At 46.0% G+C, this 21,365-nt stretch overlaps 1 protein-coding gene across 4 annotated transcripts in view; it reads left to right on the top strand.

Moving 5' to 3' along the window:
- Window positions 1-21,365, top strand: part of CUX1 (cut like homeobox 1) — a 2,307,153-nt gene that overhangs the window by 854,785 nt on the left and 1,431,003 nt on the right. For all 4 annotated transcript variants that reach the window (XM_069614989.1, XM_069614986.1, XM_069614987.1 and 1 more), the window contains exon 11: window positions 7,728-7,916. In XM_069614989.1, coding sequence (XP_069471090.1) covers window positions 7,728-7,916 — 189 coding nt within the window. The remainder of the gene's footprint in view (window positions 1-7,727; window positions 7,917-21,365) is intronic.

The raw sequence follows: 21,365 nt of genomic DNA, 5'->3' as shown, positions 1-21,365 counted from the left end.
CATCACTCCTCGAGATCGAAACACTCGAAGAGGAGACGTCGAAGATCCCCTTCTCCGTCTTCCTCTTCCTCTGTTTCGCCAAAGAGAATCCCGTGCCCCACGAAACATAGTTCCCGGGCTGAATCGGAGGAATTCCGAAAAAATATGATGAGCGTCTTCGAGAAAGCGGCCTCGACCCCCTCGAAGACTGCCGAGAGCGATGCTCTGGTCGAAAGACCCAAAGGTCAAAAACGCCGCGAGTCGCAGTACCCGGCGAAGGAAACCTCTCAAGCGTGTCACGAACCCTCGAGCAGGACTATGACCTCCAAACCTTCCTCGAAGGTTCCGTCGACGCAAGTTCCGTCGAGGTCGATATCTTCGACGCCGTTGTCGAAGGGACCTTCGACACACGAGTCTGTCGATTCGACGCCAGCGTCGACACCGGTGTCGACGCCAAGAAAAGTCACGGTTACGACACACCCAGTGTCTATCCCCAGGTCCTCGACGTCGATGGCTTCGAGATTGTCGAGTAGAATCCCAATTCTGTCGAGGTCTTCGAGGCCTCCGCCTTTGTTTTCGACGCCACGCTCGAAGCCTCCGACGTCGACGACATCGACGTTTTCGAGGCCGATTATGACAAGTTCGGCACCCTCAGCCTTGGAAAGGGGGTTTACACCATTTGAGTTCAGAACAATTGAGAACTATGTCCTCAATATTGGAAGAGGGTGAATTGTCTGAACAGGAAGACACATTTGAGCTGCAGGGACCTGTAACCCCAATTAGAGAGGAATTTTCCTCTGAAGAACGCAGGTTAAAGGATCTTCATGATTCCTTACATGAGGCAAGTGGGTTAGACACCTCCCCTGAGGTGGAGTTTGCTAGGCCAGACCCGGGGGAACATGCTGAAACCCCCTATAGAGCCTTAATGGCCAGGATCACAGAGTTTATGGGGTGGTCTGCACCTTCACAATCTTTCCAACAAGATGACCTCACGGATATTCTTGACAAAGGCCCACAGGAGGATCCTGTGGTGCCTTTTCATAAAGCTCTTCAGAGGAAGATCATGACAAACTGGGAAACCCCAGATGTCGTACCAGCAGTAAATAAAAAACTGTCTACAAAGTACAGGGTATCCTCTACAGACACAGAGTTTTTGTCTAAACACCCATCCCCAGAAAGTCTGGTGGTACAGGCAGCATCCTCTACCGATGTCAAGACGGCTTATCCTACCGTCCCACAGGACAGGGACGATAAAAAATATGATGCTATGGCAAAGAAAGTCTTTTCAGCATGTAGCATGGCGTTAAAATCTGTTAATGCTACTTGCACCCTTGCTAGGTTCAGCCATACACTTTGGGAGTGTGCTTCTACAGCGGCTGACTGCATCCCGGAGGGAGAAGAAAGGTATGCGTTCCTGAATATTATACAGGACGGTAAAGACGCTATGTGCGAATCCCTCCAGGCGGGCATTGATTCGGCTGACAGTATCAGCAGAGCAATGGCAGCAAGTACATCAACCAGGAGATTCGCTTGATTGAGAGAGTCTGGTTTTGCCCCAGATGTGCAAGCCAGGCTCTTGAACATGCCATTCGATGGCTCTTCTTTGTTCGGGAAAAAGGCGGATGACAGTTTAGAGAAACTGCAAACTTCAAAAGCAGCAGCAAAATCCCTAGGAGCTGCAATCCGTCAGACTCCTTTTCGTCCCACAGGAACCTCTGTGAGGGGCAAGTCCTTTCGCTTCTACTCCGCATTTGGAAGAGGTAGAGGACGACCGGCTCAAAGGGGACAAAGAAGAACTACCCGAGGTGGACGGGGTAGATAATCAAAAGCCGCAGCAACAACAGGTGCCTCTTTACCATCGGCATCTGCATCAGCCGCCCCAAAACCACTCTGAGGACTTCCCTCACAGGACACCTGTAGGAGGCAGGTTGACGCAACATCTGGTGGTATGGCAGGCTATCGCGTCAGATGCTTGGGCATTGGAAACAGTTGCCCAAGGTTACTGCCTGCCTTTCCTACGTATACCTCAGAGTCATCCACCGGGGATCAGCTTTCAGAAAGCTCCAGATCCGCTCCTCTTGCAGGAAATTTTGGACCTGCTAGAGAAAGGTGCCATAGAACCGGTACCTGTAGCGGAGAGGAACAAGGGCTGGTACTCCCCTTACTTTCTCATTCCGAAAGAAAGACGGAGGACTGAGACCCATCTTGAACTTGCGAGAATTGAACAAATTCCTCAGGAAAGACAAATTCAAGATGGTCACTCTTTCTCAGATCCTCCAGGCCCTTCAGTTCCAGGACTGGTTGGTATCTCTGGACCTTCAGGACGCTTATTTCCATGTGCCTATCCATCTCAAACACAGGAAATACCTGAGGTTCGCAATTGGCAACTCTCACTATCAATTTCGAGTGCTGCCATTTGGGCTGACCTCCGCCCCGAGGGTCTTCACCAAGTTAATGTCGGTAGTGGCGGCAAGTCTAAGGAGGGAAGGAATTCACGTCTACCCCTACCTGGACGATTGGTTGATCAGGGCTGTTTCTTCGGAACAAGCTCAGATCCAGCTAAATCACGTGTGCCACTTCCTTCACAGACTGGGCTTCTCCCTCAATTTAAAGAAGTCACAAATGATACCATCGCAGAGACTCCAGTTCATAGGAGCGATCCTGGACACTTCCCTGGGAAAAGCCTCGCCACCAGAGGTGAGGGCTCAAGATATTCTACAGATGGTTACCAAGTTCCAACATGCCCAACGTCTCCCAGCCTTCGACTTTTTGAGGTTGCTAGGCCTCATGGCATCCTGCATTTTCCTAGTGCCAGAGGCTCGCCTGAGAATGAGATCCCTCCATTGCGCACTGAGGACTCAGTGGTCACAATTCTCAGGGAGAATGACAGATCTTCTTCAGGTTCCCGACAGAGTAGCTCGAGACCTTCAGGTGTGGGCCTGTCAGGAGAACATTCTGAAAGGAGAACAGTTTTGGCAACCCTGGCCGGAGATAACAGTAGTCACGGATGCCTCACTCACGGGGTGGGGAGCCCACGGCAACGACTTGACCATCAGCGGTCGTTGGTCTCCATCGGAGTCCAGACTACATATCAACCTGTTAGAGCTGAGAGCCATCAGACTTGCGCTGAAGGCGTTCCTGCCAGCTGTACAAGGGAAGAACGTCCTGATAATGACGGACAACACGGTGGCCATGCATTACCTCAACAAAAGAGGAGGCGTAGGATCACTACCCCTGTGCAGAGAGCCGATGCAGCTCTGGTTTTGGGCAATCCAAGAAGGAATCTCTCTATCGGCAGTTCACCTAGCCGGAGAGAATTACTTGACAGCGGACGCTCTGAGCAGGCAGAGCACAGTCTCCCACGAGTGGGAGCTAGCTCAGGAAGTCCTTCAAGAGATCTTCGCCCTTTGGGGAACTCCTCAGGTAGATCTGTTCGCCACCAGCCTCAACAGGAAATGCGACCTGTTCTGCTCAAGGGAATTTCCCCCGAGAGGATCTCTGGGAGACGCGTTCATAGTGGACTGGGAGTTTCCGCTTCTGTACGCGTTCCCACCGGTCCCTTTCATTCCTCAAATGATCAGGAGGTTGAGAAGATTCCGGAGAACCATGATCCTAATTGCCCCGGATTGGGCCAGGAGAACGTGGTACCCGGACCTTCTGCCCTCCAATTCGACTTCCACTCAGAGAGAACCTACTCTCACAGAACGGAGGTCAGGTTCTCCATCCAGACATCAAAACCCTCAACCTTCACGCTTGGCTTCTGAAAGGCTGAGGTACAAGGATTGGGACCTCCCTGATGATGTTATGGGGGTGTTGCTTTCGGCAAGGAGGCCAGCAACAAAGTCTTTATACCGCTGCCGTTGGAACAGATTTTGCAGCTGGTGTAGAGAACAGAATATCGACCCTTTTTCATGTGGTACACCAATGGTTTTGTCCTTCCTACTATATTTGGCAAATTCAGGCCTTCAAGTTGGCACCATTAAGGGCTATCTCGCAGCGCTATCCATCTTTAAGCGCACTGCGGAAGAACCATCCTATTTCAAGTTACCCTTGGTAATACAATTTCTTAAGGGGTTAACCAATGTTTATCCCCCAAGACCATTCCAAGTTCCCCTATGGGATTTAAACTTAGTCCTAACTTTCCTGATGGGCACACCTTTTGAACCACTCCATTCTTGTTCGTTAAGATTCCTTACCCTTAAAACTGTTTTATTAATAGCACTTACATCTGCTAGAAGGGTGAGCGAATTACAAGCTCTTTCTTGTAAACCCCCTCACACTATCTTTCACAAAGACAAAGTTGTCCTGCAAGTGAAGCCTAATTTCCTCCCAAAGGTGGTTTCTGAATTCCATATCACTCAGAAGATTACCCTACCATCTTTCTATCCTCCTCCTCACCCGGGGAAAGAGGAAGAGAGGTTACACAGGCTAGACCCTAGAAGGGCTTTAAGTTTTTACATCAGTAGACTAGCCAGGGTAAGACAGGCAGACCCGCTGTTTGTAGGTTACACAGGTCACAAGCTGGGGTTACCAATAACTAAGCAGACCATTTCCAGATGGATCATCCTAGCCATTCTGGAATGTTATAAATTGGCAGGAAAAGAGCCCCCTCAAAACCTTAGGGCTCATTCGACCAGAGGTATTGCAGCTTCATCGGCCCTCAAAAGAGGTGTGCCGGTTAAAGACATCTGTGCGGCCGCTACATGGTCGTCTGTCCATACCTTTACACGATTTTACAATTTGGATTCGTCCTCCAGTCAAGAGACTAGGTTTGGAAGGGCTGTACTGCATTCTATTCATCAATAGAAGACAGCATGAAGTCAGTACTCCCTCCTCCAATAATAGAATACTGCTATGGGAGCATATCTAAGATGAGGAATACGTCGGAGGACACAATCCCTTCGAAGAACAAGTTACTGCTTACCTTGTAACGTTCTTTCGACGGGATGTTCTTCCGACGTATTCCTCATCGACCCTCCCATCCATCCCCTCAGTTCTACTTCCCTTGTTGTTGCAGCTTACGCTCCTTCAGGGTGATTCGTGTAGTCCAGAAAACATAATTGTGGGCTACAAAACGGAACTGAGCAACGGGCACTGCGCGCGGCCTTTATAGCCAGGATGACGTCGGCGTCGATACGGCGGCTGTCGAGGGACATCGACTCGGGACATCGACGCACACCGCCCTCTAGAGAAAAATTTTCCGAGGCCAGCAGAGCTGGAAGGAGATATCTAAAATGAGGAATACGTCGGAGGAACATCCCGTCGAAAGAACGTTACAAGGTAAGAAGTAACTTGTTCTTCTCCTATAAACCAATAACTGAGCTCTGAGTCATACTGCCCCCAGCCAATGACTGCACTCCAACTAAGCCCCCCCTCTGGCAGTCATCTTCAGATTTTTACAGCAAGTTCAAGTGTTGGGATTCCTCATGTTTCGCTCTTCAAGCTTTCAGCGTTTCTTTGCGTTTTTGGTGGGAAAAATCTGTTTGCGATTCAGATGAGCCTGTGTGCTCCATCGATTATCCCTCCGATTAATGGGGACTCGTTTTTCGGCATCTTTCATTGCCCCTCAAGGGCAGAAATCGTCGAGTGTTTCTTCTTGGAAGCTTCCAGGAGATCGGCTCAAACCTGCAACCCCTGCGAATCATGGACTTAGGCTGACAGCTGGAAAAGTAATTTCAGACCTTCCATTGACCTTCCAATCTCTGGGAAGAATCTGAGTAGGTGGGGGGGGGGTGGGTAAGTTACAGTGGTTCTTACCTGCTCCTAAACTCTCTTTAAAAGTTTTCCTAACTTTTATACAACTTTTGCTATACTTCCATTGCTGGCACGCACAATCCTTCCGAAGGTTGGGACCACGTCTATTAGTTGGAATGAACTTTGCTCTAACCCTTGGAACTGTTCACTGGACCCCAGAGACCCTACCTTCATTTGTTCCTGCATCACAAACTGTGCTGGAACTTTTCCCGAACTTTTGTGTTTAAGGCCCCATACAACTTGGGAAAGGACTTTTGAAGTGAGGGTGAATTATCTGCGAACCTGTAGTACATAAAACTAATCTGCAGTTTATTTTACAGGAGTTTTCTTTGTATTATGCCCTACTCTAGTGACTGTATATATGTAATCTATTATTAGTGTTGTGTGATACTTCTACCTGTTAGTTGTAATTTGCCATAGTGATATTTGGCCCTAAATAAATAACTGTTTTTTTATACATGCTGTCTAAGTGTAATTTGTGATTCCCATTGTGTGCACTCATTTTGGACAGTTTACAAGCTAACCACTTCTTGAGACTTGGCCTAGACCTCTCATCACTGCTACCTTGAACTGGTTTGGCTTCCGCTCGCAGAGTTTTCCCTATCACAAAATAGGCTGGGCTTCTATACATCTTTACACCAGGCCAAATTATAGAATATCAGTCCTAACATTGTGCGACCAATTTCCCCCACACCAGTTTGTTTCGCCATGGGGTTTACATTTAGTGTTGACATTTCATATGGGACTCAGTTTGCGCCCCTACTTTCCTGTTCTTTAAGGTTGCTTACCCTTAAGGTGATTTTTTTGATTTCTATCACTTCCGTAGGCCGTTTCGTTGAGCGCCAGGTGTTATTCATTGAAACTACTTATTTAATTTTTTTCAAAGCGGTGGTGGAGTTTAGAGTGAGGCTATCCTTCCTCTCAAAGGTCTGGATTTCCATCTCTCTCAAAAGAACCATCTTTGTCTTTTTTTCCTCTGCCTCATCCTTTCAAGGCAGGGAAACGATTCCATCAGCTGTACCCAGTGCTGGTCTCAGTGATGGCAAAGATTTTGTGCTCTTTGTGGTGTGGGTTACTCTAGTGTCTGTGCTGGCAGAGCTGTGAACAAACAGACCCTGTCAAGGTGGATCATTTTCTGCATCTGAATGCTTTGATCTTGCTGGAAAGGATGTGCCTGAAGGTTTTGGCGCTCGTTAGACAATAGGATTTTGCGGCCACCTCTGCCCTGTAGAGAGGAGTCCTTGTTGCGTTTGCCAGGCGACTCCTTGGGCCTCACTGCACACATTTGCCAAACATCACTGCTTGGATTTCCAATCTGGGCAGGGCGTTTGTTTTGGTAGAGCGGTCCTGCAGAGCTTTTTGGTATAAGTGGTATCCTTGCCCTCCTCCTTGCTCCAGGTCTTCTTACTGTTTTGGGAGTCTTATCATAAATGTGGAATCTGTGGGTCGAAGGAATCCATTAGAAGACTAAATTTACTTACTTTTTTGTAAAAGAAATACCTGAATAATGTTTATCTCACGATTTCCCATCCTTCACAAGTTGGCGGATAGCTTGTACATTTTTTTGCTTTGCCGTCCTTCAGAATCTGAATGCTAGGAAAAAAGGGTAGAACTAAGGTCATGAAGTGCAGCGCCTCAATATGTACTCACCCTACATCATGTCGGGTGCAGGCGTCGACCGAAACATACACAGACCCGCGCTATGCCCTCTGGTGGCAGAAAAGATTCTGAAGAGCAGTTGTTCTGGGAGATGGATATAAATGAGGAATTCATGTGAGGAACACCCATCTGAAAGAACATTGCCGAGGGTAAGTAATTTGTTCATCTAGCAATATGGAGGTTAACTGGCATTGCTTTCCATGACCTGGAATAAGAGAGCCAATCATTTCTATGCAGTGATCAGCTAGCAGCAACTTATCTTTAGTTATTCTCAAAGTAGTTTCATTTATCTGTTTTCCTTGACGTTTTAAAGTATAAGATGTTATTCTCTGTAGGAGCAGTCCACTGAGCTGATGACACACTCGGGCATGGGAGGTGAACATTCGGCAAAGGAACGTGAAATTGTTCAGCTTGTGGAAGATGTACAGAGGTTGCAAGCAAGCTTAACCAAACTTCGCGAAAGTTCAGCATGCCAGATATCGCAACTGGAACAACAACTAAACATGAAGAACGGCACCCTTAAGGTAACAAACTGTTTTACAGATTTACTGTTATGTATTGAACGAAAATTATAAAGTGATATTTTTAGTCCTTTTGCACTCTGCAATGAGTATCCCTGAAAAATGGGGGATCTGCTGTTAATAATTTCTTTCACTGTTCAGGTATTTAGTACTTATAAGTAATATACTCCAGCATTGTTTTATCACTACTTTTTTTTTAGGTCGTGTTTTAAACCTTTTCAGTGCATCTTATTCTTTTGACAATGTGGAGATACCCTTTTAAAATTAGAATCCAGGAAACGGGTGCCACGACAATCATTTTCACCGATGCACAACTACGACCAAGCAGTGGCAAACAGGAAAAAGATACTCAATTCTAAACATAGGCATCTTAAAAAACTGAATACAAATGAATCGAGAACGACAAGTAAGAAATTGAAACAAATCTATTGCAATTGGGTTAGATCAATAAAACATGGCCTACTATAGCAAGACGCCTGAAACATGTTAACAAGTATCGAGTCCAAAAATACGAGTGAGATTTGGCAGAGGATCAACGGCTTAAGTGCCCTTCAGGAGGCCCTACTGACTGACTCAGTTTCGGACAGTGCCTGGGAGGAGCATTTTGCCTCACTATTCCAGACTGATGAGCCAGTGAAAACTGTCACTCGTACCTCAGTGTGGAGGCTGGAACTTTGAGACAAATAGAGACGATGAGACAACCTCTTCATACCGATCAACAAAGCAAGTAACTCAAGGGCACCAGGGCCAGATGGGATGCTTAACATAATGCTCAAGAAGAATCCGGACCAGTGAGCCTCCTCCTTGTGAGTGCCATTCGAACAAATCAAGAAGCTAAGGCGCAAGTAGTAGGGATGTCAAGATATTGATTTTTTGACAGTATAACCTTCATTTGAAATGACGGTATACCACGGTTATTTCGGTATAGCGTGCACGTGTGTATAAGCATTGTCTTCAATATTATTTTGCCAGGAAAAGTTACATTTTCAACAAATCCCAAAGACCACTGTATTTTCAGTTATTTTAAGACATCTAATGAAAGAATTTGTGTAATAAACAAAGATATGCAGATAGATTCTTTGCAACAAACCTCCACATTTGGTGCAAGTATAAGATCATAGGAGGTTAGGTTTTTTAATTATAAACATATGACCCGTGACGTAACTCGCTCACAAAGAAGTTTTGTAGGATACTCATTTGGATGGATAGTGGCATACTAGTGCTGCACCAAACGTACCTTCCAGCCACGATGTTAAATAATGCCGGTTGGTAAGCCTGCAAGGGTCTTGGACCCTTGCAGAAGTTAACACAGGCAACACGCCCAATCACGTAGCGTGGATGGGGAAGGAGGCAGGCGGACTGAAGGCAGGGATGGACTGCGAACCAAAAGAGGCCCCGGAAATAATTTTCAAAGTGGCCCCATATTACACATTTTCAACAAGCCCAACCCTTTTCCCATGAGAAAATGTGGAAATAAAATAGGTTAATATATAGTGCACAATATATGCTATGACTTCCACTGTAAAGCAGATTGATGCCTCGGTCCACAATATGTGCCAATGTAACTCTATAAAACACTATTTATGCTGCTTGTGCCCAAATATATGGAAGTACGTAGTGCCTAGACAGCATGAGAGTGAAATGTAATAAAGACCAGCACACTGCTGCAATAACAAATTCATGTTCCACTATAACTGCCAAGTATCGTGCAACTTGTGGTAGTCTCTGGCCAAAGGAGACACGCTCTCACACTCCCGCAGTTTTATTAATTGCTCTCACAAGATGATCTGGCGTTGATGCTCGACGTGCAATTACAGAGGTAAGCATTTGCTTGCTGCAGAACATTTTGTCCAGTCTCAACAAGCCTTTGCAATCATGAGTGCACCGTACATGGCAATTCTATTGCCAACAAGCAAACTGCCAGGTAAAAACTACTGTTTAATAAAGACTGAGATGGGGGAAAAAGGGAAGACCCTGAGCCCGATGCAATGGTGGAAATGGGTAATGAAAGGTGAGCAAATTGGACTGGTAATTGCCACTATGAAAATGTTGGAGTTGGTACTGTCACTGAAGGGAGAGGGTGAAAAGGACCCGAGATCTGCCCCTATCACTGAGATGTAGAATGATATCTGACAGAAGGATGATGATCAAGTTGCAATGTTAAAGTTTTTTTTTTAATTTAACAGGATCATTTAACATGTATTTGTTCCTGATTTCTTGTTTTTTAAACCAATAAAACATTTTAAAATAAAAAATAAAGACTGAGATGGAAGGCTGGATGCTGCTGTGCAATTGCCTGCCAATTTGGTTACACAGGTGAGCAGGCGATGTGTGTGAAAGCTCAGCTGTATGCTGTTTTTACCTGCCGTGGTGACCATATGTACGTTGTGCAGATGTGACAGTGTGCTACCTGCAATGTGAACTAAGCACATACACACAAAGGTCACTGGCCATGCGACAGGAGAATAGCCACCATCTGATCTGTAGTGTAAATCATTACATAATAGCAAGCACTGTGCCTGGTCCTTCCCTTTGGAGGCTTTCGAGGACAGCGAGTCATCTGCAGTGTTCTTTCTTTGCCACCTGAGTGCACTGGGCACTCACTTAAAGAAAGACGGGCTTGTGGGGGGGTCATGAATAAAGGCCGGGAGTTGGAAAATGAGCCAACATAGTGGGAGGGTGCTGGAGCCAACACAAGGGAGCGTTGGGAGTGAAAAGACACCCAGGTCCCCTACAATAGGAACAGCAACAATTACAGCGCGTTTTGACTGAGGTGCGGATAACCGCCATTAGTCACCCTCTCTCCTGCCCCCCTCCCACCCTCATTTATAGAGAGAATTAAAAATCACGTTTCAAGAGCTGGAAGTGAGAACAGTGTCACTCCTGGAATACACGCCAGCTGATTTATGCAATTAATTTCAGCCATTCGTTTTCATTAAAGAACAAATGGAATGCGTACTAACTTACTAAGAGGCCTTTGGTGAACTGAATTGCTGAGAAGAAAGATTAAACTTTACATTCAACCCAAAATTTCATTCAGAATGGATCAATCCGATAATGGTTCGGCAACTTTAGCAGGGTGATTGAAATGAAATGAACATATTTTTAATCTTAATTTTCCTCATTGTTTATCTGACACTGTCAAAAGTGCTTTGAAACACATTGTGTATAGGCACTATATAAATAGACTATCATAAAATATCATATCAATATAAAATACAAACAGATAATGAAATAGCATTATAATGACAGTACAATCATCTGCGAGCAGCCCTCAGTGATGTTTGATTATATTTTGTTGGCTCACATTAAATAACACAGATGCTTCAGCGAGACTTGCTGCCGGGTTGAAATTGAAGCCATCTGTCACGGCGACCTGCTAGCTATGCCTTTAGGTCAATAGATGCCAGTTTAGGGTACGTCTGTCAAAATGTTTAGCAAACAGAAGGAGGGGGTGAAAAGAGAAGGGACGTGAGAGGAGAGCGAGGAAGTGCATGGGGAAAGGGACAGAGCGGCAGGCGGAGTGAGGAGCAGGAACTACTGACGGGAGGGGGCGCTAACATGTCCGTTCACTAAGGGGGTGGATGTGCTTAGGGTATGAAGACTGATTTTATGTTGTAATTTTCTGGCAAAAAACATTGACACTTGCAATGGTTGGAGGAACACAACTAGCAATAACGCATGCTTTCCATCAACAAGGGCAGGTCTTTGCGTTGTACGCGAGCATTGCTCTGGACAAAGTTTGTCCTAAAGATGATTCAGGCGATATGCCCCCAAAGGGATTGAGCAAGTGGGTGGGGGAGGTGCTAATGTGGACTAGCCCATACGGAAATTGGCACAGAGTAAGTGGTCTGTCAGGTGCAGCTTGACATGTGACTTTCCCTGCGCCAGCCCAATCATACATTCAGTGCCATCAGTCAGAGTGCCCATTCCCCTGTCCTCTTAGGAGGAAGGGACTTCCAGGCGCTCTTTTTGGCAAGAGGAAAGTGCATGCTTTCTTGAAGCCTCTGCCATTGCCTTGAATTGTGTGGTGAGTGAATGTGATCTATGTCTGTTGTCAGCAAATAAAAGGCTGTATTTGCACATTTCTGACCAAAAAGGGTGCACCTGCAAGTACAGCCTTTTGTTTGTAGCCCACTCTGTTTTTGGGGGCTCCGCTCCACCCCCGCACTGTCATTATCGCAGCGGGACCTCTGCCCAACCCCACTTATCTGAATTCTCCACCAACGGCTTCAAACAACTTTTTTGTTTTGTTATGGCTCCTGCCTAGGCTGTGCCCCCATGCAGGCTTACGTACATGAGGCAGCCTTATCTTTCCAGCCTTCCCTACGAAGGCCTTTAGGTGGTACGGCCTATGGACTGCATCATGTATCACACAAACTTGTGAACAACAAATGCACCTGCCATGAGACGAAAGGGAGGGAAGAAAAAGAAGCTTGCATTCCTGGCTCGGCTCACCTTCCTGGAACATTTGAAATCTGTGGCACAGCGCGTAGCAGTGTGTTTGGAAGTGTGGCAGCACTGCAGCAGTCATTGCAGGCTGAGGCATACACTACACTCCTGGCCTATGCCAAAATGGTAAATAAGACTTGTCAGGGTTACGAGCCGAGGGTGCCTACCATTGGCACTGCCACTGATAATGTGTTGAGTAGTGCACAGACAAATAACATTTTGAAAGAAAAAAAAAACATACCTTTCTTTTTCTGCTCGTGCTGAATCCACACACAGGGCAGGTACCAACGTTGGAGCTAACGCAGCAGTGAAGAAGAGCTGTGTCCAAACAGAGGCTGCTCTACTTTATCTGACACGTGCACGTTAGGATTCCAGAATGTTTCAGCCTGGGCCCGGACAAGCACCACCTCCTCCAATCCCAGGCTGCTGAACGACACAGAAGCCAGCCCAGCCCAGCCCGGGCCTGTGCAAGCTCCACCTCCTCCAATCCCAGGCTGCTGAACTCCACCTCCTCCAGTCCGAGGCTCCCTAGACAACAGAGAAAAAAGCCAGCCAAGTGCCAGCCTTATTTGCAATTTACAATTGCATTAATTGAAGTGCACTGCACAGTACACGTGCAAAACAAAAAACATCATTTGAATCGGTTTACCGTTACAAACAAGGTAAGTTATTTTAGCAAAATGAAATTGACAGTGTTTATACTGGTATATCGTTACAACCCTAGCGAGTACCACCCTCATGGAAAACATCAATTGTTGTCCCAATCTTTAAAAAGGTGGATAGGGCTATTCCAGCCAATTACAGGCCCTTAGTCTTGTTGGACGTGGCAGGGAAGATCGTTGTGGCACATGTACTGCTGGGCCTTTCAAAATGGAGCCTATACTATGGGAACTGTGCCATCAGGCAATCTGGTTTTATAAAAGGAGTGGGCACATCACTAAATGTCTTTCTCATCAACATCCTAAAGAGTCATATAAAGGAGAAGAAAGCCACTACGTTATATTTGGCCTTCATAGACCTTGCCCAGTCCTTCGAAGCAATCGACCGTACAGAACTCTGGTTGAAGCTGGAAGATTGGAACTGCGACCTCCCTAAGAGTTATACTGGATGGAAGGGGTCTGCTTTCTGAACCCATTAAGACCATGAGGGCATTGAAGCAAGGCTGTTCTCTAGCTCCAGCATTATTCAACCTCTTCATTTCTGACATCTACAACACCTTGAAGAGTGCAAGAAGCTTCACACCGAAACTAGCTGCTGGCCATCTGGACAGACTTTTATATGCAGACGATCTCGTCCTTATTAACCAGACCCCGATTGGCCTGCAAAGGCAATTAGATGCTCTCCAGGCATATGTCCGGGAAAACGGGCTCAAGATCAATACCAAAAAATCATGCATACTGATCATGGAGCCTGAGGGCAGCAGAGGAGGAAACAAACACTCCTGGTACATGAATGGCAAAGAGGTCACCAAAGTAAGCTTGTTGATTTACCTAGTAATGTGCTTAAACACCAGTTCAAATGATGCCCCAAGAGAGATCATCTTGCGAAGTAAGGTCAAGAACCTAGTTGCTGAGGCTTGGAATATTCTGAAAAAATACTGCAAATACACAATGTGCGATTTTTTTTTTTTTTTTTTTTTTTATCATTTTACCGCATGAAGGTAGTCCCGATACTCGCCTACGGTGCTGAAACTTTCTTTGCCCTCCCGGCAACACTATGGCCTGTCTTGAAGGGCTTATTTTGGAAAAAGGTCCTCCATCTCCCAAGAGGTACCCCTATCCAGGCTATATCAATGGATCTTGGCCTAACCTCCATGTACGCAATGGTGGCTTGGAAGTCCCTGTCCTTGATCTGTAAATGCATATCACCATCGCCGCCGCGGGGCTTCAAACTCCTGCAGGATGCTGTTTTGGAAAGGTCACAAGGCACTTTACGAGAATGGAAGAACATTTGCAACGCAATTCTAGAGAGCATTGATTCTTCTGTGGAAATGCTAACCACTAATCCCACTGGGGTGAAACACAAATTATGGGCTCATGATTGGATCAAAACACAGCAGGAAAGACTGAGTTTCAAGTGCTATGAGAAAGCCTTCTTTGAAGCTCGCTCACTCAACTGACCTCCGAAATACCTACACAAATTTCTATGCAGTTACCATCATGCACAGTTTATGCTGTTTTGACTAAACCTCTTTCTTACCAGAGAGATCTTGGATGGCCGGGTGGCAGGGAATGAAGTTGACTTCAGTTGTAGACCGTGCACCTGCAAAGATGCCACGGAAACTCTCCAGCTATCTTGCTATCTTGTCTGCAATAACAGAATTGAGGACTAAATGGTTGGGCAAATACATTAATGACGGACCATAGTTCATGGTCGACCAGTGGTGGATCGAATTGAGGGGGAAAGACTGTCTTGAACTGTGGCTTTGATAGAAATTTTCATTTTAATAGAAGGCACACAAAATGTAAAGACTGCATAATGGGTGCATAACTTCTTCTTTCCCTTCTGTTAGTAAATCGTAAGAAACGGAAAAACAAACTGTTTTGATGATTACTGTAGTAACTCATAAAAGGTTTTTCTTTAAAACCAAATACTAATAAAAATACATTAACTCTTTAATACCCTGCTGGTTCTACCAGGTTAAAAGAACATACCAGGAGGCTTTGTCTCTTTAGCACCTGTAGGCCTGTGACAGGTGGATAGCATAGAACACACACAACATGTAGAGATATTCAGCACCTTAATTTCCACTATCGTGGTGAAAGGATTGCATGGAGTGGGCACTATTGGACTGGGAGCAAACTGAAAGGGGAGATTCCAAGATAAAGTTGGGATAAATGAAGATGGCTCAGGGCCTGTTCAAAATGTATCTGGATCCAAAGTCTGATGTCCATTCCCTAAGCAATCTCCTGGAGCATTGGCTCCCACGGTCTTTCATATAACTTGCGTTCTCTGGATAGCTTAATGTGCCCCAGCGCACGTCTTGGTCTTTAAATATTTCTTTGTCTTTTACTTGTTAGGTGATCCTGACCTTGTGTTCTCTACTGGGAACTGATGGCCTTGGACCTGTTATTAAAGTAGGCTCTGTATCGTACTCCTCCGGATGCTTTACTCAGCAATTCCTTTAGCTTTCCCTGTGGTTTTTTCGTTATGCTTTTGGGTAGAAATTGCCCCTTGCCTGGATTCTTCTGGGATTCTCCTCCTGCCCTCTCCCACCACTTCTTCTGCTTCCTTCAGCATCATAAACTTGTTTAGTTGTGTTTGATGACTTTGCTGTCCCTTTCAGGCTTTTATCCAGCTCCTATTTTAACATCTGTTTCCTTGCAGAATGTGATCCCTTTGCACCTAGCAGGCTCCCTAGTATAGTCTTCCCTTTCAGCCTGGCCTGATCCAAAATGGTAGCATTTCTGGCTTAGCAATGTCCTTTTCAGAAACGTTCTGTTTAGCTTGGCCAATGCAGATTTCAACTCTAGCTTCTCTCCTCTTCCTCGTTTCCCAGCAATACAACTCTGGAATGTCTTCCTAGCACCCTCAATCACACCAGGTGTGTGCCACATTTTATAGGTATGCTCTGAGTAATTTTCCCAATGCATGTTCTGGTCGGTGTGACCGCTTCCCCATTTGCTAATTTGCTCGTAATTGAATATTCCCTAAAGGTTCCACCTTAGCCCCAAGTGCCTGGCTATTGGGTTCGCTGTTTATCAGGTACTGTATGTAATTCAGCATTGCAATCTGCCCATGCCCTGGCCCCTGCTATTGGCGATCCTAATATTCTTCAGCATTGGATCTTTTGCGAGATGAACATGCTGTGAATGTTCCTGGTCAGTCTGGGAATCCTCTGTAACATAGAGCAATTTAAATTGTAACTACAGTCTCTAGGCTCATAAGTTTGGGTCCTAATGCCCACAGCCAATAGAAACGTTTCCCTCCGAGGCCTTCTTCAGAATTTCTCTCACACTTTTTGTGGTGGTAGTCCTCCAATTTCTTTTTCGTCCTGGCTCTCCCTCCTTCACAACTGCCAGAACAGCTGGCTGCAAATGATAGCTGTCTCTTTAAAAACTTTGAAGGGGTGGGGCCTACATCACGCGTGCGTCCCTCCATGTACCGGGCCTTACCTTACCCCTATGTCGCCATGGTTCTACACCCAGTTCCTGTTTTTCTGCCTACAGGGCGGGTCAGAATTTTTGCAGTGCTGTGACTCACTCCTTTTCGGGATGTTTTTTTTTTTTTGCTGTCCATCCCATTTTCTTAGTGATTGCTTACTCATTTTCATTTTTTCAATTCGTGGTGCCTCCCTCTACGCATTCCGTATGCAGCAGGAGTCATGCAGTGCATCCGTTGCCAGAAGCATTTTTCTGTGTCATATCCCCATCATGCCTGCGTCTGCTGTTTGGGTATACATTACCTGGTGAGTACCTGTGTCTTTTGCTGTGGGATTCATGCAAGGTCTCTGCGGACTCGTCTTCTCTCCATGGCAGAGCTTGGACCGGTACCGAATACGACCGAGACTTCGTTCGGAACAGGAGGGAGGCTGACATCGGGAAGATGGGGACTGTACTTTCAGGTGAGGTAGTAGTTTCAGCACCGGCCGTCGGTACCTTGGGGAAAACTGCCTCCTCAGTTCCGGGGTCTTCGCGGGACCGTTCAGGGGAAAACCCCAGCCTATTCACCTGAAAGTACCTCTGGTTGGTAAAGCACTAGTACCTCCTGGTGGGAAAGTGTTAGTACCTCCAGGTTGGAAAGAGTCTCAGAAGACCCACCTGGTACCGCAAGAGTTATTTACACCAGACAAAATAACAACGGTACCAGGAAAACCCTCTATTGCCTTGGTAAGACGATAGGCAAGGTTTCATGCAAAGAGGCCCGTGCCTCCGGGGTTGGTTGGTGCATTCCGATTCCCTTGTACTGAGTAAAGCCAAGTCAGCTTCCGCATGTAAAATTTATGGTATTTCAGTACCGAAAGAAAAGGTTGTACCCACTTCCACTTTCAAGCTCCTTTGTACCGAGGAAGTTGCATAAGTCCTCTCACAAGAGGCATAAGCACTCAGTCGAGATCTAGTCCGGTACCAAATTCTCCAAAAAAAGCAACAGAAGAAATCTCCCTTGTCATCTGTCTCGGACTCTGTGCTGGAGAGTCAGAAGGATAATTCTACTGTAATTTCTGACTCGGAAGACTTTGATGCTTCTCCATTTTTTACGGTTCCACTGCAGGTTATTCAGAACGCCTGTGAGCATTTCAGTCACCTCACATTTTGCCACACTTTTCTCCTCAGTCTGAGGACAGTTTGGGTCAACCCACTGAGGTACCAGCACAACCTGGACTGCAGCTGGTTCTAACCAATATCCAGGTGCCTAGACCTGTGGTTTTTAAAATCTATAATACCAACCAACCGCCTAACAGAGCTGACTCTTCAACTTCTCCCATCAGGCTAGAAGACCCTCAACCTAGGCCTTCCCAATGAATCACCAATACTGTGCTAGAAACTACTCCCTTTCTCAGCCCTTCCTAGAAGTTCTGGCTCAACACATCACAGAGTAAATGTCACCTACTTATCCGGGATCGGTACCCATCAGTCATATTGCTGAGCCAATCACGTTATCCGTGGACAACGAGGACTCTGCTTGTCCACCCAAAAAACAGAACATTTCCATGAACTCGGACTCAGATTCAGAGGACGACACCAATCAGTCACCATCTAGGGTGTTTCATAACATTGTGACTAAAGCCATGCAGGCGCTAGAAATCCTCTCTAAGGATAAGCCTGAAACGGCTGGTATTTTTGGGGAACTGCCATCTGAGCAGTCAAAAGTTCCATTTTCCATGGAATTGTCTGTTCTAGAACAAGCCCTAGCTCGTTGGGGAAAGCATCATACCGATCCACACATTTTCAAGGCCCTAGATGATAAATACACGGTGCCTAAGGAGGAAACCGTCATACTCATGGGCAATCTTCCGGCTCAATCTACGGTAGTCTCAGCTGCCCTTGGCAGAAAGGGTCAAGGCCCTTCTCCATCCCGAGCTTCAGTTCTAGATAAAAACGCAAAATCATGGGAGACGCAAGGTAAGATGTCTTATACAAACTCTACCTTAAAACTTAGGCAGGTTAACACTGCTACAGTTTTGGCAGGATTTAATATCCCTAATTGGGAGAATCTTTAACGCTTTGCTGACATGCTCCCCCCTGAGGCCACAGACGAATTTTCCTTCTGGATTTCAGAGGGTAGAGAAGCAGCTATCCAACAGCTTCAAGTGGTCAAAGATCTCACGGATACAACAGCAAATGCAGTCACAAGTGCAGTCTGCATGTGTAGGCACGCATATTTGTCAGCCTCTCCCTTTCACCAAGATATCCAGGAGAAAGTGCTCGACCTTCCATTCGATGGCTCAACTCGGTTCGATCCATCCACAGATGAGGTCATCCAGAAATGTAAGGCCAGTGTCACGGCAGCTGAAAACCCTTAGCTCGATTTCAGTGAAACAGCCATATCACCAAAATGTTAATTCATTTAAACCACGTCCTCAAGGAAACAGTGGTTCAGCCACATCTGCTAAGTCCTATTACTCTTCTAAAAAGAGATGATATAGACCCAAGTTTAAGTCGGGACCTTCCACTTCCTAAAATTCTGCTCAAGAGCAAAAGTAGTCTGTCTTCCTTCCGGGCATGCACATACCTTCCGCTCCTACTATCATCAAGGAGCATACATCCCTGGTAGCAGGAAGGCTTTCCAACTTTCTCCCCTTTTGGAAAACCGTTACTCGAGCAATGGGTTCTGAATATTATTCAGCATGGTTACTGCCTCGCCCTTACGGCTATTTCACCTTCCTCTCCTCCAAAGCTCCAAAAATCATCCCCGGAGCTCCTGGAAGAGATTCAAAAACTCCTTTTCTTAGGAGCGATAGAGTTGGTTCCTCAAGAGGAAGTAGGTCAGGGATTTTACTCTAGTTACTTTCTAATCCCAAAGAAATCAGGCAGGATCAGTCCAATTCTGGACCTTTCAGACCTCAACCAATTTCTGTCAATCAGAACCTTCCACATGGTGACCATTCCTCGGATTCTGGCTTCTCTTCACCCAAACGACTGGATGGAATCTACAGGATGCTTATTTTCACATCCCTAACTACAAACCTCAGTCAGTTCCTGAGATTCAAAATAGGAATGTCTCATTACCAGTTAACCTGTCTTCCCTTCCAGCTAAATTCTGCTCCCAGGGTTTTCACAAGTTCTGGGTTCAGTGGCAGCCTACCTTCAGTTAAGGCAGCCCATCTATATCCTTAGCTAGATGACTGGCTTCTCAAGGCCCATTCTCCAGAGGAATTGCTTCAGAAAATGCAATTAACATGCCATACTCTTTTCAAACTGGGGTATCCACAAATGTGACAAAATCCCAGCTCAATCCTTCGTAAAGGATCCAATTCCTGGGAGCATTTATAGATACTACTCTACACAGAGCCTTTCCACCCCTGGAAAGTGTGGAAGCTGTTCAACAAACCATCGTAAGGTACAACAGACACCAGACTCTTGACGCTTGGTGGCTTCAAAGGATGCATAAACCTAGTTCCCTTTGCAAGGCTCCATATGAGAACGGTCCAGTGGCATCTTGCTTAGAACTGGAACCAGCTCCTGGATTCTCAGGAAATGAAAATTCAAATTCCAAAACAAGTTCAGGACTCTCTACTATGGTGGAACTCCCCAGAGAACCTGTTAATCGGGTTTCCTTTTCAACCTTCTCCTCACCAAATAGTCATAACACTCTTCAGAGTACGATTGGGGAGCCCATTATGTAAGTCTAATAGCTCACAGTATTTGGTCCTCCCAGGAAAAGGACCAGATAAATGTCCTGGAACTAAGAGACATATTTTTTGCTCTCAAATAATTTCTTTCCTCACTTCAGGGAAAGGTGGTGAGACTACTAATACTACTGCAATGTTTTATATCAACAAGCAGGGGGCTACTTGTTCCCTTCCCTTGTGTCTCCTAGCAGAGAAGATTTGGTATTGGGCCATTCAAAATCGGCTATTCTTGTTGGTGTCCCATCTGGAGGGAAAGAAGAACGTCCTAGCAGACAAACTAAGCAGGTTACAGTCTGCTCTGCACAAGTGGGAGCTGAAACCATCGGTAGCGAGCATGAAGTCGGCCATCCATCAGCAGACCTCTTTGACAACCAGTACAACTCTGTCCTCAGTTTATTTTTTTAAACCTTTTTTTGTTAAGCTTGACACTACAGCAACGAGGTACGAGCATTACATGGTAGGAAGCAAGAATACATTTGATGTACATAGTAGATTGACTGACCTATACAGACACTGCAATGCTAGCAGAGGCAAGGGTCATTAGAGATACAAGTGACACAAGGGCATCCAACGCATATAGACTAGGTGGACTTGGAAATCAATGAGTCTGAATCGTCAGTCTCACCCCCAAAGTCAGTGGATAAGGAGGACGTGTATGAACGGAAGGGCGTCCAGATGTTTCTTGGTCTAGATACTATGTGTTGTAGGTGTATCCAGTGCTCTTTGGTATCTGAGGCCCAGGTGACTGCACAAAGCCACTGTGCGTTTGTGGGGGGTCTAGGGGCGTAGCCAGAGTAACAGAATACAGTGGATCGCGAGAAGTAAACATAGGTCCGCCAGTTTCCTAGAATCCCGGCCCATCCGGGGAAGTTCATGAAAAACACAAGCCAATGGGGATGGGGTAATGATGCAGCCTGTGATAGCTGATAGGGACGTGCATACTTCTCCCCAGAACTGGATCAAGTGCAGGCATGACCACACCATGTGTATATAGTTTGCGTTGTCAGAGTTACATCTCGGGCATGTGGGTGGATGGTTCTGCGACATATGGTGCAATCTGATCTCATCTGGGTATGGTGGGCCTATGAAGTACCTTAAACTGGATCAGTTTGAACCGCGAATTAAATGAAATCTCGTGGGTGCAGGTGCACATGCGGCCCCGGCGCTGGTCTGATATCTCGACATCTAGATCTTTGTTAGGGAGAATT

The sequence above is a fragment of the Ambystoma mexicanum genome, chromosome 9 (assembly GCF_040938575.1).
Source record: "Ambystoma mexicanum isolate Mex_15411 chromosome 9, UKY_AmexF1_1, whole genome shotgun sequence".
In the NCBI taxonomy this organism is placed as follows: Eukaryota; Metazoa; Chordata; class Amphibia; order Caudata; family Ambystomatidae; genus Ambystoma; species Ambystoma mexicanum.
This window is presented reverse-complemented; position numbering and strand designations above follow the sequence as displayed.